At 38.1% G+C, this 13,952-nt stretch overlaps 1 protein-coding gene across 3 annotated transcripts in view; it reads left to right on the forward strand.

Moving 5' to 3' along the window:
* Positions 1-13,952, forward strand: part of LOC124216720 (tyrosine-protein kinase RYK) — a 69,780-nt gene that overhangs the window by 32,821 nt on the left and 23,007 nt on the right. For all 3 annotated transcript variants that reach the window (XM_046621592.2, XM_046621594.2, XM_046621593.2), the window contains one exon: positions 11,252-11,522. In XM_046621592.2, the coding sequence (XP_046477548.1) occupies positions 11,252-11,522 (271 nt within the window). The remainder of the gene's footprint in view (positions 1-11,251; positions 11,523-13,952) is intronic.

Consider the following 13,952-nt stretch of genomic DNA (forward strand, 5'->3'; position numbering starts at 1 on the left):
AAAAAGGGAGACGAAGAGACGAGGAAAAAAGAAACGAACGCAAGACATGTGAAATATTCAATCCCGTTGCCTCGGTTTCGAAGATGGAAAATGAACTTTAAATTGGACTGGGTGCACTTTTATCATGCCTGGTAAATTCTTCCGATCAACCGCCAAATGGGATGTGAAACGTTACTTCGCGTTGTTGAAAAGAACAGTTTATTCACTGCGAAGTTGATCTTTAGTTCCGTCGGTGTTACGAAAGTGAAAAAGTTGAATGAAGCGATTGCTTCAAATTGTTTGAAACTTGTTTCGGTTTATTGATTGTTGTACAAACTGACGATTACGGTTTCAAAGAACAATTAATGAACTTGGGGAAATTTGTATTTCTCACTAAAAATATTTTTATGTAACTATTGCAATTTTACATTTCAATAGACAAAAAACGTACTATTGGAAACTGTAATCGTACCGAACAGTTACTTGAACAATATTTTTTTTTGTGATTCGTACGAAATCTAAAGCATTATTTCAGCGATTTAATCTGATAATAGCTGTAAAATTTATGTTTTCTGGTAATTGCTACGTTAAGTCTGTTTGTTCAGTCTACATTTTTCAGTTTAATGAGGCTTTGAGATCAATTTCTTGTTACGACGATATCAAATGACCTAAAAATTGCAAGAACATACGAGTGACCACGATCAATAGTACTCGATGCAAAATTCATTTTCTTTCTTTACCCATAGCTATAAATGAAGGTAGTATCTAACGAAAACTAGAAATTTCTCTCAGTGTGGGAAAAATATACGAATGCCTGTTCACGCGTTTAAGTAAAGCTAAATTTATTATCACTATCAAGTCGTGAAAAATACACTTTTGCCACAACCTCCCCAAATCTAAGCATTCATCGCGTAATCATGGATAAAAAATGTCGGTCAGACGTGACTAATCGACACGTGTACGGTAAAACATACATGTAGGTATAACATATTTGTACATTTGTCGAGGCAAATACATATTTTCGACACGAGCAGCTGCCGCGCGGTGGAAAACAGCTCGTCAATTTGAGCGCAAGAACCCTTTCAAGTCCGAATTCTGGCGTGGAACTAACGTCGAACCATTAGTGGCTGAATATTTGATTGAAATATTAGGGGGTGGCCTCGCGTGTCGCTAAAGAGCTTTGAGGGAGGGAAGTTTGGCGTCGCGGTGGGGGACGAGGATCAACGCCGCAGTTTGCAGGGCCAGGCACGCAACGCAGGAAGTGTATTACAACATTAGGATACATCATCATTAGCCGGAAACTCTTCCCGGAAGTTATATGACGGATATAATGTACACGTCCCGCTGCCCTTCCAATTCGGATTCCCAAGTCTCGGGGGGATCGCGATTTGTCAAAAATGCATAACAAACAAAAGCAGAATAACAAAAAACTTCACGTCCGTATCATTGCCGAGCAGTGCTTATGCACGAATTCGATTAAATCGATGGAAAATAATTAACCACGGTTTCAACGATATCATGAAAAGAAAAAAAAAAAAAACGTATTCGACTTTCAATTTTCACTTAATTTATGCATTTCCGATGTTCGCTCAAATATGAACATGAAATAAACTCTTCATACACGCTTCGTAAAGCTTTTTATCTTTCAAAGTACATTATGCAATTGAATGTTTTGCTTTTTAACACGTTTGGTGATACAAGAAAAGTATTGGTTTCGAAAATCAATTTTTCTAATTTCAACGAATCTTTACGTTTTCTGGCCTCCAGATTCCAAACAACAGGTTTTGAGAAAAATGTCGACATCTGTCTGTCGGTCTGTCAGACAAACTTCCATGATGATCTCGGAAATGACTCGAAGAAAAAATCTTAAGCTTACAAAATTTTACAACGAAATGATGAGCATGAAAAATTGCCATGTCTCGTTCAATTTGAACTTCTGGTTCTACCGGGAATAAATTGATTTTCAACGTTTTACCCACAAATATGTACTTTTTCCCCCTTATTACTGTTTCGAAATAAAGTATTATGTTTTTTTCCAGTTTCTGTATTTATTTTTGTTTTCATTCATAAATTTTTTGTCTCTCAGAATTTTCTTTTCCAATTTTTCTTTGCGTATAAGTTTCTTGCTTTATTAATATCCATTAAAACTTTTTCATTTGGCAATCAAATCCCATCAGTTTTGGATTTTTCACTTGGCTGTTTTTGAGATCATCGCGGATATTCATCGGACAGACCGATGATGAAAAGTATCGTGCCGTAATTTTTTTCCGGCAAGTTTTATTTTATAATTGTTGAATGTGATTTGGTTTTTGATGCATGAGCCGAAAGTTTTCATTTTTTTTCATTTCAATTTTAGCTGAAATCGGCACTTTTTAGTAAGAACATATTTAATCATTTTTCATGACTTTGAGGTTGAGAAAATTAACCAGCCAAAAATTTAAGTGCACGTCTACTTTAACGGTGCTGAGCAAAACGCATGAGAGGTCCGAACTAAAAATGTTCAATGTCACCAAGGCATCGTTTAAAGTAGCAATCTACGATAGCGGCAGCGAAAAAATGGGAATGAAAAATGGGTGTGAGGAATTCCTGGAATAGTTTGGCCAGCGAATTCTTGCCATCTACGGAATCCCTATCAAAGGGGTCGATTCAATTCGACTTTATAGCAGAAGGAAAATCGTTGGGGTGCCACGCCAGAAGTTTCCAGGGACGAATCAAAGCGCAATTTCGTCACATTTAATTCGAAAAAGACCAGCGGAATTTCTTCATTAGAGAATCGATTTCTAGAAACTGAGAACTGCAGCTTACGATTAGACGACGTAGAATCGTTTTGCTACACTGGCTGACAATGAGAAAAAAAAATGAAAAATATTGAATCTCCCTTTGATTTCCGAACGCGAACAGTGAATTCACCATACATTTACCGTTTACTCAATTTACAGACACAATAAATTCACTACAAAATTTAATAAATTCAAATTACTTTTTTTTTTGGTTATTCCTATAAATTGTAGTATGATAAAAAATTTTCACTGTAGTAATTTGTAAATTTGAAAATTGATTACGTGAATTGACAACTCTTTTGTACAGTCAATGTGTAGTAAATTCACAATAATTTTCAACAGTATAGCGACCTATCACTCCGGACGCTCGAGCCGAACTACTAAATTTTGCTCCGATTTTTGTCTCGATCGGCCGCCGTCGCGACGCCGGTTGCCACGCTCGTAAATTTTGGTGCGCTAGCGGCGCCCTCTGCGCGCGAAAATGGATTCGTTGTTCGTACATCGTACTTTTTTTTTTTACGCTGATTCGTATTTCCGACATATTCATCAAGGTAACCCAGAACTTTGGATAAGAGTACCTTGAGCAGCTCGGGCTTCATGCCTTCGGTCTTTCAGGATTGCACGATGGATCTGACATTCGCTCTCTGCGCCACGCCTTTGAGGTTCTTTTACTTGAACTAAGTATGTAATCCGTTACCCCACAAAGGGTGTGACCCCCGCCATCTCGGATGCACGTTCTTTTCATATTCTGGGATACCTTGATCAATAATTACCTTATTTTTAACCGTATTCGAACGATTTATGGCGACCCTGAATTGAACCACAATACGTCAATTGCATGCGGAGGTCTTAGAATTCAGAAAACAAATAAACTTGTCCCATGGATTTGGTCAGGGTTTTAATATGTTTTATAAAAAAAAAATAGTAATCTAAGAATTGAATTCAATTTTTTAATGAAAAATCTTTCAGATTAAAAAATAAATTTAATGCTTGATGGAAATTTTTCCCATTAAAAAATTAAAACTAACGATTAATGAAAATGCAAATGTATTAAATAATTGAATGCATTATTTACAACTCTGTCCATGATACCATTGACACAACAGCTTTAACGTGCAAATTCGATTAATTTTATTTTTTCACGTTACCCCCTTCTCACATTTTATCATGCGATAGAACGTCGATTAATCTTCAGCGTCAACAACCGGGAATTACTGCTGACGTTATTCAAACATGATAGGTATAGGTACAATGCTAATACGTCTGTGCATTCAGGAGTTTGTGTTAATAACCGTGAGGAAATCCGCTCCGGCGTAGATAATAAAAATTAGTACGCATTTTAAGCACGGACACAAACGGATACAGAATGCAAAGTAATGCGAAGTTGAAAAATCAGTTGATTTGACGCTTCGTGATCAATTTGTTATCGCTCGTTGGTGCAACATGAAAAAACGCTTTGAAAAAAAAGACAGTGTGCAAATTCTCGAAAATCGAATTTACTTGTCAGTTATTCAACAATCCTGATCACGTATGATCAATTAACCCGTATTGACAGCTAGAATTTTATCGTAATCTGAATAGTTCTCTGGTGATTTGCGAACAAGTATTAAATACGAATCGAAAATTGTATATGACTGAGGCAGGTCGTTTAAAATTCCACTGTGATACGTATCGATGTTGGGCACCGTTTCATTAAATCTTGCTTCAGCGAATTGCTTTTTAATTGGAAAATGCACGTGTTACACTACTTTGTAATTGATCCAAACTCAAATATGAAATATACTGGTCATTTGTCACTGTATTATAATTAAATCCGGTTTTAATTATGTTTTGATATTTCAATTGAATCAAACGAATAGTACACCGTTGTAAAAAATTTTTAGAAATTTTAATTGTGTCATGCATATACGAATTCTGTCTAAACATTGTCATTGAACAAAAAGGATACAAACATATTTTGTAATTGATTTCAATTTGATTACAAATTTAAGTTCCACGGGTTGTTAATAAACATGCAACATAAGTCATGGTAAATTACATACGATTCTTGTCTCGCTGAGCAATTGATGGACGGTCAAAAGAGGTTATAAAAAAACAAGAAGAAGATGGTGGAAGCATGGAAAGAAAACAACCCCCACTAGCTTTATCAATTCCGTTCCCTGCGTGCACAGTACACGCTACACACCGCACGTACTATAAGTAAAATATAGTGGAGCATCGAGGAAGGAGTCTCTCGGTGGTTTCCGGCACTACAGATTGTCCCAAGTATAAATCCCGACCTCCATAGATCGCAGCTTCTGGAGGAGAGGCGAGACGGTGAATCGCAGTAATTAACAACGCTGTAGTTCCCCATCGCCAATTAGGCGGATCTCGTAGCTTCTCGAGGTGAAATAACGGACCTACGAGGGAAACAAAAACCGGTGAAAAGGATCAGAGGCAAAAATATATCAGGAGTAATTATTTATACCTGGATATAATTATCCGGTTACAAAACGAGCGAAAACGGCGAAGCTCGGCAAGTTCATCCGACCAAATACGCGTACGCAAAGTAAGTTAATTTTATTGGTCGGAGAAATTGTACCGTGACAATGTTTTCGTCTACAAGGCAGGGGAGCCAACTTATTCGAAACGCGACATCAAACGTCAAAATTTTCACAATCAGCGTCAACTCGCGTATCGAAATTATGTTGTTACGGTCACTCGGAGCAGTTATAGATCATCGATCATCGTTGACGTTAAAAGTTTGCCAAGCCTTTTCCGAATCACCGCATCAACGCTGTTTGAGAGCTGCTTAGCCAAAAAAAAAAAAAATTCGAAGATTAAGACAAGAAAGCAGCTTATTTTAACGTATTGTGTATCGAAGGCGTATTTTTAAATTCTGTGAATGTTTGAATGAATGAATAGCTTTTGATCTTTTATACATGTACACTTTTATTTCTACCCTTTACTGCAATCTGTTTATTTCAACTATTTTATTTATACTATTTTGTCTTTACAATTTTGTCGACTGTTTTATCTATAATTTATTTATTTATTTTCTTGAATTGTTCTGGTAGAATAAAGTGTAACAACCTAAACAAAAAACAAAACAGCTACTAACTTTACCCGGTCATCCGGGACCTTACTCTTTCTTATTCTAAGATTTTGTCACTTGTGTTACAGTGAAGTGATGTACATCTCGTTGCTTTTCAGTTAGATAGTTTCTTTACACCCTTGCGATATCTTTTCGGCCAAGGTAACATAATTTTGACATTGATTCTTAGCTGACTTTGACTGAACAACATTAAAGTTGTACTTTGTTGCAGTACTTCCATCGTCGTTTCACTGTGAAAAATGATAAATCTTGAGAATAAGGCTCCCGGAGAATAGCCAAAGAATTCTTACGCCAAAGGTTCGAATTTTCAACACCAATTATACTCGGCAAGCTGTTTGCTCGATATCTCATTCCCAATTCTCAAATGTAGCTGCGTGAAAATGTTTACCCAAGGAACGTCTGCTGCCCTCGTGTTGTATAAGGAGGGTGACAGTAGCTCAGCTCATGCACCCGCCGAGAAACCCTTCGGCGCAACGTCGGAAGTATAATCGAGCAAACCTTCCATCCTCTGATGCAGAAACGAGTTCGCGTAGCCCCTCAAAGAGTTGTGATTATCATTATCGAGGTAGTTATCGTCCTTGTTGTTATTTTCGAATCCTCCCCACGTTTTCACCTCCAATCCTCACCCCTCGGTGAAAAAAATAATAAAGGCGGAGAATAAAAAAAAATAAACGTCCTCGCTTTGAAGCTCTGCGTATATTACAGGGTTCGTCGTCAGATTTGATTCGGATGATCAGGAAGGGCTCGGGACGACAGAGTCGTTGAACAAAATGTACGCTGGAATGTTTTCAAATTCTGAGACGACTGAATTCGTTTATTTTCCCAAATTTTCTTCGAATTCAGCTTCTCCGGTAACTTAATTTTCCCCTGGTCTACGGATCTCAAAAAAACGAAAATATTCTAAAAGTGAGAATTCTTTGGTGGAAAATTTCGTCGTTGAAGAATTTCGAAGAGATTAAAATTCGTCCAATTCACGATACGAGAGGCAGCATGTAAAGCTCAATCGAAAAAAATAAGATACTTGCGATAGTTCGAACAACTTTTGTGATAGATATTAGCGGGGTGCGAATAAAACACGAAATGACATTTGGAAATTTCGTGGTATTTGCAGTTCCTGAAAAAACGGTCTGATCGCCAAGTCGATCGAAAAATCGTTGAAATCGACGGTACATACTCACATTTATGAGGAATTTCGGAGCACCGAAGCTATTCGATGTTGTCGTAGTGTTTCCAGAATGAAATTCAATCCAAAGTTCGCAACCCTCGAGTGATTTCCTCGCGTTCGCTCAACGCACACTTCAGGATGGATCGAGGATCCACGTAATCGGTGTAAGAAAACGATTCGCCCTCTCGGTCGACCGCCCGCTCCACTCAGTCTTCTGCCCCTGTAATCTCTGACACTTCGGATCCCTCGCATATCTCAACCAGTCTGAAGCATACGTCGTATCTCTAAGAATACTGGTGAGTGAAAATCGGATCATTTTTATTTTAGTACCGCATAAACGCCCATTGAGTACTTCTACAATTAATATATTCGCAAGCCACAAGGTTATCTCTGAAAATGCAGAAACAAAAAATACTCGAATTATTAACAAAAGCGCAAATATCAATGCTTCGTCTCAAGTTACTGATTGTGAGAATCTACCAGATTCGTTCTAATCCACGTCACGTCTACAAGAGAATTCAAGGTCCAGGAATTTTTTAAATGAACGGTGATAGAAATTATTTTCAATTTCGGAACAGTTTCAAAATTATTGTCAGCTGACGCAGAGCCTAAGATATTTTTCGCACAAGAATTTCGAAGAGGCGCGGTACATTTTGAAGCTATAACTGAGGACAAATATTCCTCAATGGCGAATAACCTCCTTAGGGAAGAGGCGAAAAAACGTGGGTCAGTTAGACTTGGGTATAAAAAAAATATCCAAATGAACATCGTCATGGTGAGATTTGAGAATACATTATCAGTACCAGTGAAAACTTGTAGGGTTGGGAATAAAAGGGTGGAACCATTGGAAAACAGGAAGGTAAAAACGATGAATTTTCAAAAACTCGATAATCCATGTGATTGAATTCTAAAATGCAGTAAGTTTAAATACGGAAGAGTCTTTAAATGTAGAATGTTAAAGTATAAAAAACCAAAAAATAGAATCTTCAGAATTCTAACGAGTTCAATGTTTCGGTTTGCTGTATTTTTAGTCACAAGTCTGACGGTTCTATATTTCGCTTGCCTACGCTTTGACTTTTCTCCCGTCAAAGGTCAGATTTATGCGTGCGACACTCGGGAACAATAAACTTTCCGAAATTCATCCACTCCTTCGGCACTCAATGAGGTGGTACAAAATCCCCGAGGGTCTACCGAACAAACGACGTCTCAATTACCCCGTTTAAGCGACAAGTCGTATAGTTTCGCACGATAAACGATGTATTTTAATCCTATAAGCTGAAGTGCCGGCACGCAACGCGTGGCTGCGCCTCAACCCCCGGGTCAGGGGCGAGAAGGTTGACGAGGCGTCACGAGAGTTTTTATTTATTACACACCGTAAAACTTATAGCGTGTCTAACCGGTATATTCAACCTCAGAGTCCGCTCGCTGAACGGATATACGTACCTGCGTTTCTGAACGGATAAGCAGGCCTATCTCGCGCCATTCGCCGGTGTGATATTCTGCGATTTCGTGCGAGACTTGCCGAGCGTTTTACGGAAAATGTGAAAAACCGCTTTAAGCCGGTCAGATAATGGAATTTCCACCGGAATTGAGTATTCGAATGAAATTTTTTTTTTACATTTTTAGCGGTGCATAATGCGGTGCAAGCCAAAATAATGAGGACGTATTTTTTGTTTTGCGTTAAAAATGATAATATTTCATTTTATAGGTGATCGAATTTCACTGGTTTTAATATATATAGATATATCTTAACACGGGTGACGTCACAATGTTATAGTTTTCAATCTGTTATATTAATGGCAATTTTGATTCAATCGAAAAAATAAAAAATACGTCCGAAATATTTTTTTCCAATGTACAAGAATGTGAAATAAAAAAATTTCATTCAAATACTCAATTCTATGACCTAAAGATCCATAGAACGTACAGTCGGCTAAGAAATTTGTCAAAATGGTTTGAAAAGTCTGACTAAACCTCGTCAAGTTGAATATTAGTTAAATAATCCACGTGATATGGGACTAAATTCTTACACGCCCAAATTTCCAAAGTGTAGACGCCCTGTTATTAAAAACCTCGGTGCACAGATTTTTAACGAAAAACAATTACGAATTTCAACTGAAAAGTCTCCATCAAAGCGTTCGTAACAAAGTTATGCTTTACTGAAAATATTTTAACGTTAATGTAGAAACTCAGTCGAGTTGATTCATAAAGAATTCACTAGACAATTTGCCCAACTTTCATCTGTATTTTATCGACCAATCTAATTTTCGCATGAACAAACGAAATCAGACCAATAACCTAATCCTTTTTATAATATGTATAAGACTATATACTTCTTTTTTCAATTTCAGGGTTTTAATTTCTTTATTGTTTATTCGCAAGAGATTCTCGAAACAAAATTCAACTTAACTAACTTTAGCATCATTTTTTAAACCCTGATTCGATCGTTTTTTGTACTAATTATTTATTCATCAGATCGCTAGAATGAATCTCCAACTTTGCCATATTAGTTAACTAATTCTCGGTTGATTCTAAGGCGATATATGAATTTTTTTAAACCTTCATGATGATAAATGATTTATTATGAAAATACTGCTTCTACGCAAATGATTGCAAAAAATAGTAATCATGAAAGCTGAACATGGATCTGCCAGATTTGCCGTATCTATTTGTGTTTCAAAAAGCACGTTTTTCCTTCTTGTCTCACGAATTTACTTTTTCGCTGTAAGAAACGATCGTTTATCCGATACTTGCTTTCCGAACTCAACTAATTGAGAAAATTCATCACTGACATGAACATTGACTCTGCTATAAACAGTAAGTAGTGAGTAATGGGGTACAACTTTGGTAAGGATCAAGAAGAAAAAACTCGCTGCGCGAAGTAAGTTTTCGCACGCCCCAAAACCGCTGCCATGTCTCGTTCACGCCTATTTACACTGACACCCGCAACTTTTGGGTTGCGAAACTTCTGTTCCTTCCATAGACTAGGAGTGCTTATACTTACTCCAGAGAGCAAACTTGCGAGTTGAACGCCAAACACTTTTGCGGTACAAAGTAGGCACCTTTGTACGCCGAACTCGGTTACTTAAGCGCTCTTACTATACTTACAGCAGTGAGATGAACTCAATTGAATAAATACAAAAGATATAGCATCAAGGTTCAAAAAGTGAATCTGAAATTGCTTGCGTGGAATTTCGTTAAGAGAAGAATTTCTCCTTAACGTGGGAAAAAATGTTTAACTGTTAATAGAAGTGGAGAAAGTCGTGTTTCCGATAACTTTAGGGCAAAGTCAACATTGAACTCATTCAGATTGTATTATTTGCCAATTTGTTACAGGAATCAAAACTTTTCTTCTGTTTTTAAATTTTAATGTATTCTGTACAAATCGTCTGACAATTAAATTAATCCTGAATTGCGTTAACTCGTTATTTTCTTGACAAAACGAAACCCTATAAATTAACTTTCGATGATATCACGTTTGAGCATACAGAAAATCCCTCCTAAACGATCTCGAAATGGGCACATATATCATTTTAAAGGAATAAACACACAATACGACTAAAATTACTGGGATTGGTGCAGAATTATCAAGGTTCAAAAGTCGACTTCTGACACATTTTTACCGAATTATGGGCATTTTCTAAGGGACTGATCACATCTGCAGAATTCAAAACATGATATTGCTTTCTGTAAAGCAAATATGCGACTAGAAAAACGTGCTTTCCAGTTCAAAGAGACAAGTTTAATCATTATAATCTATAATTTAACCAACGCTGTTCAACGATCACGAGTAAGAAGCTCTAGTAATTGAACTGAATAATTAACGGTCCGAGCTGGCATCAATTAGATTCATCACATGAAATTAAAGAATATTAATTCACGTTAAATGGCCAAACTTATCCGTCTACGTATATTCATGGAGTATTTAACCCGAATTCTTTGCAACTAATTTTTTCAGGTGTACAGAATTGAAATTAATAACAGCTAGAAAAATATGCTCGATGTTATGAAAAATCTCCATCGAGCTTCAAATTCAAATAATGATCTATAGCCCCACAAGTCTGCCGTGAGCTTTTTCAATATGCGATCAAACCGTTTTGGTATGCATAAAAGAGAAACAATGATTTCCTATCCAGTACCTGGAATAACGGAACGAAAGTGGATACACAGAAAAGCTCACAGAATGAAAGGGTGGAAGCTTTTAACACGCGTTCTTTTCTCACCTGCCAACAGCTTCCCTACTCCATGCAGCTCGACTACGAAGTCGTCGGGACGCCGGGTCGAGGCAACACCGGGATGACGGCTCTACTACCACCGAGGGTGAACGTCTCGGCCCAGGGAGAAGTTCCGGTCAAGCTTCAGGTGTTCAGGATACGTTTGCCCTGTTCCGGAGACGCCAGTGCCGAGATTCCGTTGGTCTTAAGGCTGAACGTCACAGCGCCACCTGGAACCCGATACAACGACACTGTTTTACTCTTCAGACGCAATAAAATTTGTCTCAAAGGTATGAGTATATTTTTTTAACTATATTTTTAAACACGTGGCAGTAAAATGGACAACGGGCAATTTTCAACTTTTTTTTAAACACTCGAAACTAAATTTTGTAAAAAAGGAATTCGATTATTTCATGAGTTTGGAGGATCTCGCGAGCAGTTTGCCATTTTTGAATTTAGATCAATCATTCAAGACTGAATTTCTCGGGTAAGAAATTCAATCAGGTTATTTAATCTTGTTATATCAGTCTTACCGTTTCAAGTTCAAATTCCAGTGTAGTCGTTGTGTTTGGTCTATTTAATCGTTTATTAATTACGTTTTATTTTTCTTCATTCGGTGCAAAAATTCATTCCAAATTTCTTCAGTGAAATTATTCTGAGGATTTAACGAAATTCGAGTTCGTACAAATTTTGTGCTGATAGTGAAATCGTCCGGCTTTGCAATGAAGTTTGTGTTTCACTCACAATCAGCGATATTTTGCGTGCCCACTCGATTCTGCAGCATGTTTACCGCCAACGCACGCGCACTTGATAACGCGTAGTAGTGTGAAAAAAAAAAGAAATTTGAAACACGGTATCCCCGGGTGGTTTGTTGAAATTGACGGGAAACAGGGTGAAGCTGGTGGAGTCGAGCGTCAGGTCGGAAAGTCGCAGGGCGACATCCCCTCGCGGAGTTGACAGATCCGGTCTCGGATCCGGTTACAGTACTCGAAGTAGAACAACGAAAAGCAATCCCGTCGCAAAATTGAATTTCGCGCGGAGATTTAATGGAAAAAAGAAAGTGCAGAAACAGAGTGAATGAATATATCGCGAAATATGACCATAATGCAAACCCACCCTACGTATTAATAACGAATTCTCTGCACACCGACCGTTCGAAATTCACGAGTGTATTTCTTTGTAAAAACAAACTCGCGTGCTGGATGCAGAGAAAAGCGCGAAGTGAGGATTGAAAAGTTACGATGAATTGTAAAAGCTCCGCTTGACTCGGGGCTTTTCCGACGGTTGACGGAGGGCTGAGAAACAGGGCTCGATGAAAATTATATTCCGAGTCGTAATCCGCGTCGCCTCGCTCACAGAGGAGGGGAACTCAAATATCGGGCGTACGATCGGTTGTTCGGTACACTCGATCCGTTACACCCCCTCGGCAAGAACAGGCTTTTTCCCCGCAGCCTTTCGGATTAAATGTAAGGGCACCCTTTCACCTGAGCACCGTGTTATTATCTTCTTTGTCGGTCCGCTCCCCCCGGCCGTTTCTAAAACGAAGTTAATACCTCAGCGGGCGGTTCGGCTGATTGCGAGTGGAAAACGGGGCGCAAAATACACCCGAAGAGAACTACTGCAGATGTGTTCTGACCGAGTGTTTTGGTTACGACTCATGTTTTGCAATTCGGGAACTTAGAAGCTGATCAGCCTCTGTGGGTTGAAAAACGGTTGGAACCGTTTGAGCTGCGTCTGCCATTCGGGAAAATTGCAAAAGAAAGTCTCGAAAATTTATTTCGTTTGAAAAAACTCACACGGTTGCTACCACACCGAATCGTTGAAAGGACTTTCATGCTCGTCGATATTCCGAATGGTCAATATTCCGACTGCGTACACCTTTCTAGAGGTGACGAAAAATTCCGAGCGTACAAGGCTTCGAGGGGTGGAATGGCCAAATGGTGGAAATGGACGAAGAGTGAACATTCCGAACTGTTATAATTTTCTAAGATCTTTGGTTTGAGAAATGAAAATTCGATTCAAGAAAATTTTTCATGACTAACAGAAGCTGCGGAAATTTGAACCATTCAGGTTTCTGATCTTTCGAGAATTAAAACCAGTCAATATTTCGATCTATAAAGCAGACTGATGAACGTTTCAACTACTCAGGTAGGTACTTTTGAAAATAACTGCGAAGAAGAAGAGATCGTACAATTTAAACGAATTCTTATTCATCGATACTCTTTTGCAATTCTTGCAGAATTAGAATATCAGTTTTTATAAGTAATAGAAAATCCGAATGACAAAAATAATCGATTTTTTCAGAGAAATATTGATTATTACTTCTCAAGATTAAGGATAAAATTGGTGGGTAATTGTCCGACAGTGGAAATCATTTCTTACAATTAGAGAGATTGACCGTGTCAATAATATTGGAAAAAAGCAATCGAAAGTAAGAAAATTACATTCACGCAACAAATGTCGGATAAATCAACACTTCTACATACTGAAACGTAGAAACAGGAGAAGGCGTGAAATCGGATATCTCATAAGCCTCCCGCGTCCGAAGGAGAAAAACAAGAAAATTCGCGGCTATCCGAAACGCGAATCGGGTTTCTTTTTTTCAATCAAACAAACGCGGCTCGTTCATTTACTTAAGCTCGGTAAGCTCGAGCCACTCTACTTTTATAACTAACAACGGAAAAAGGGGTTCCCCACGGAACGCGATAGCGAAATACCTC

The sequence above is a fragment of the Neodiprion pinetum genome, chromosome 4 (genome assembly GCF_021155775.2).
Source record: "Neodiprion pinetum isolate iyNeoPine1 chromosome 4, iyNeoPine1.2, whole genome shotgun sequence".
Lineage (NCBI taxonomy): Eukaryota > Metazoa > Arthropoda > Insecta > Hymenoptera > Diprionidae > Neodiprion > Neodiprion pinetum.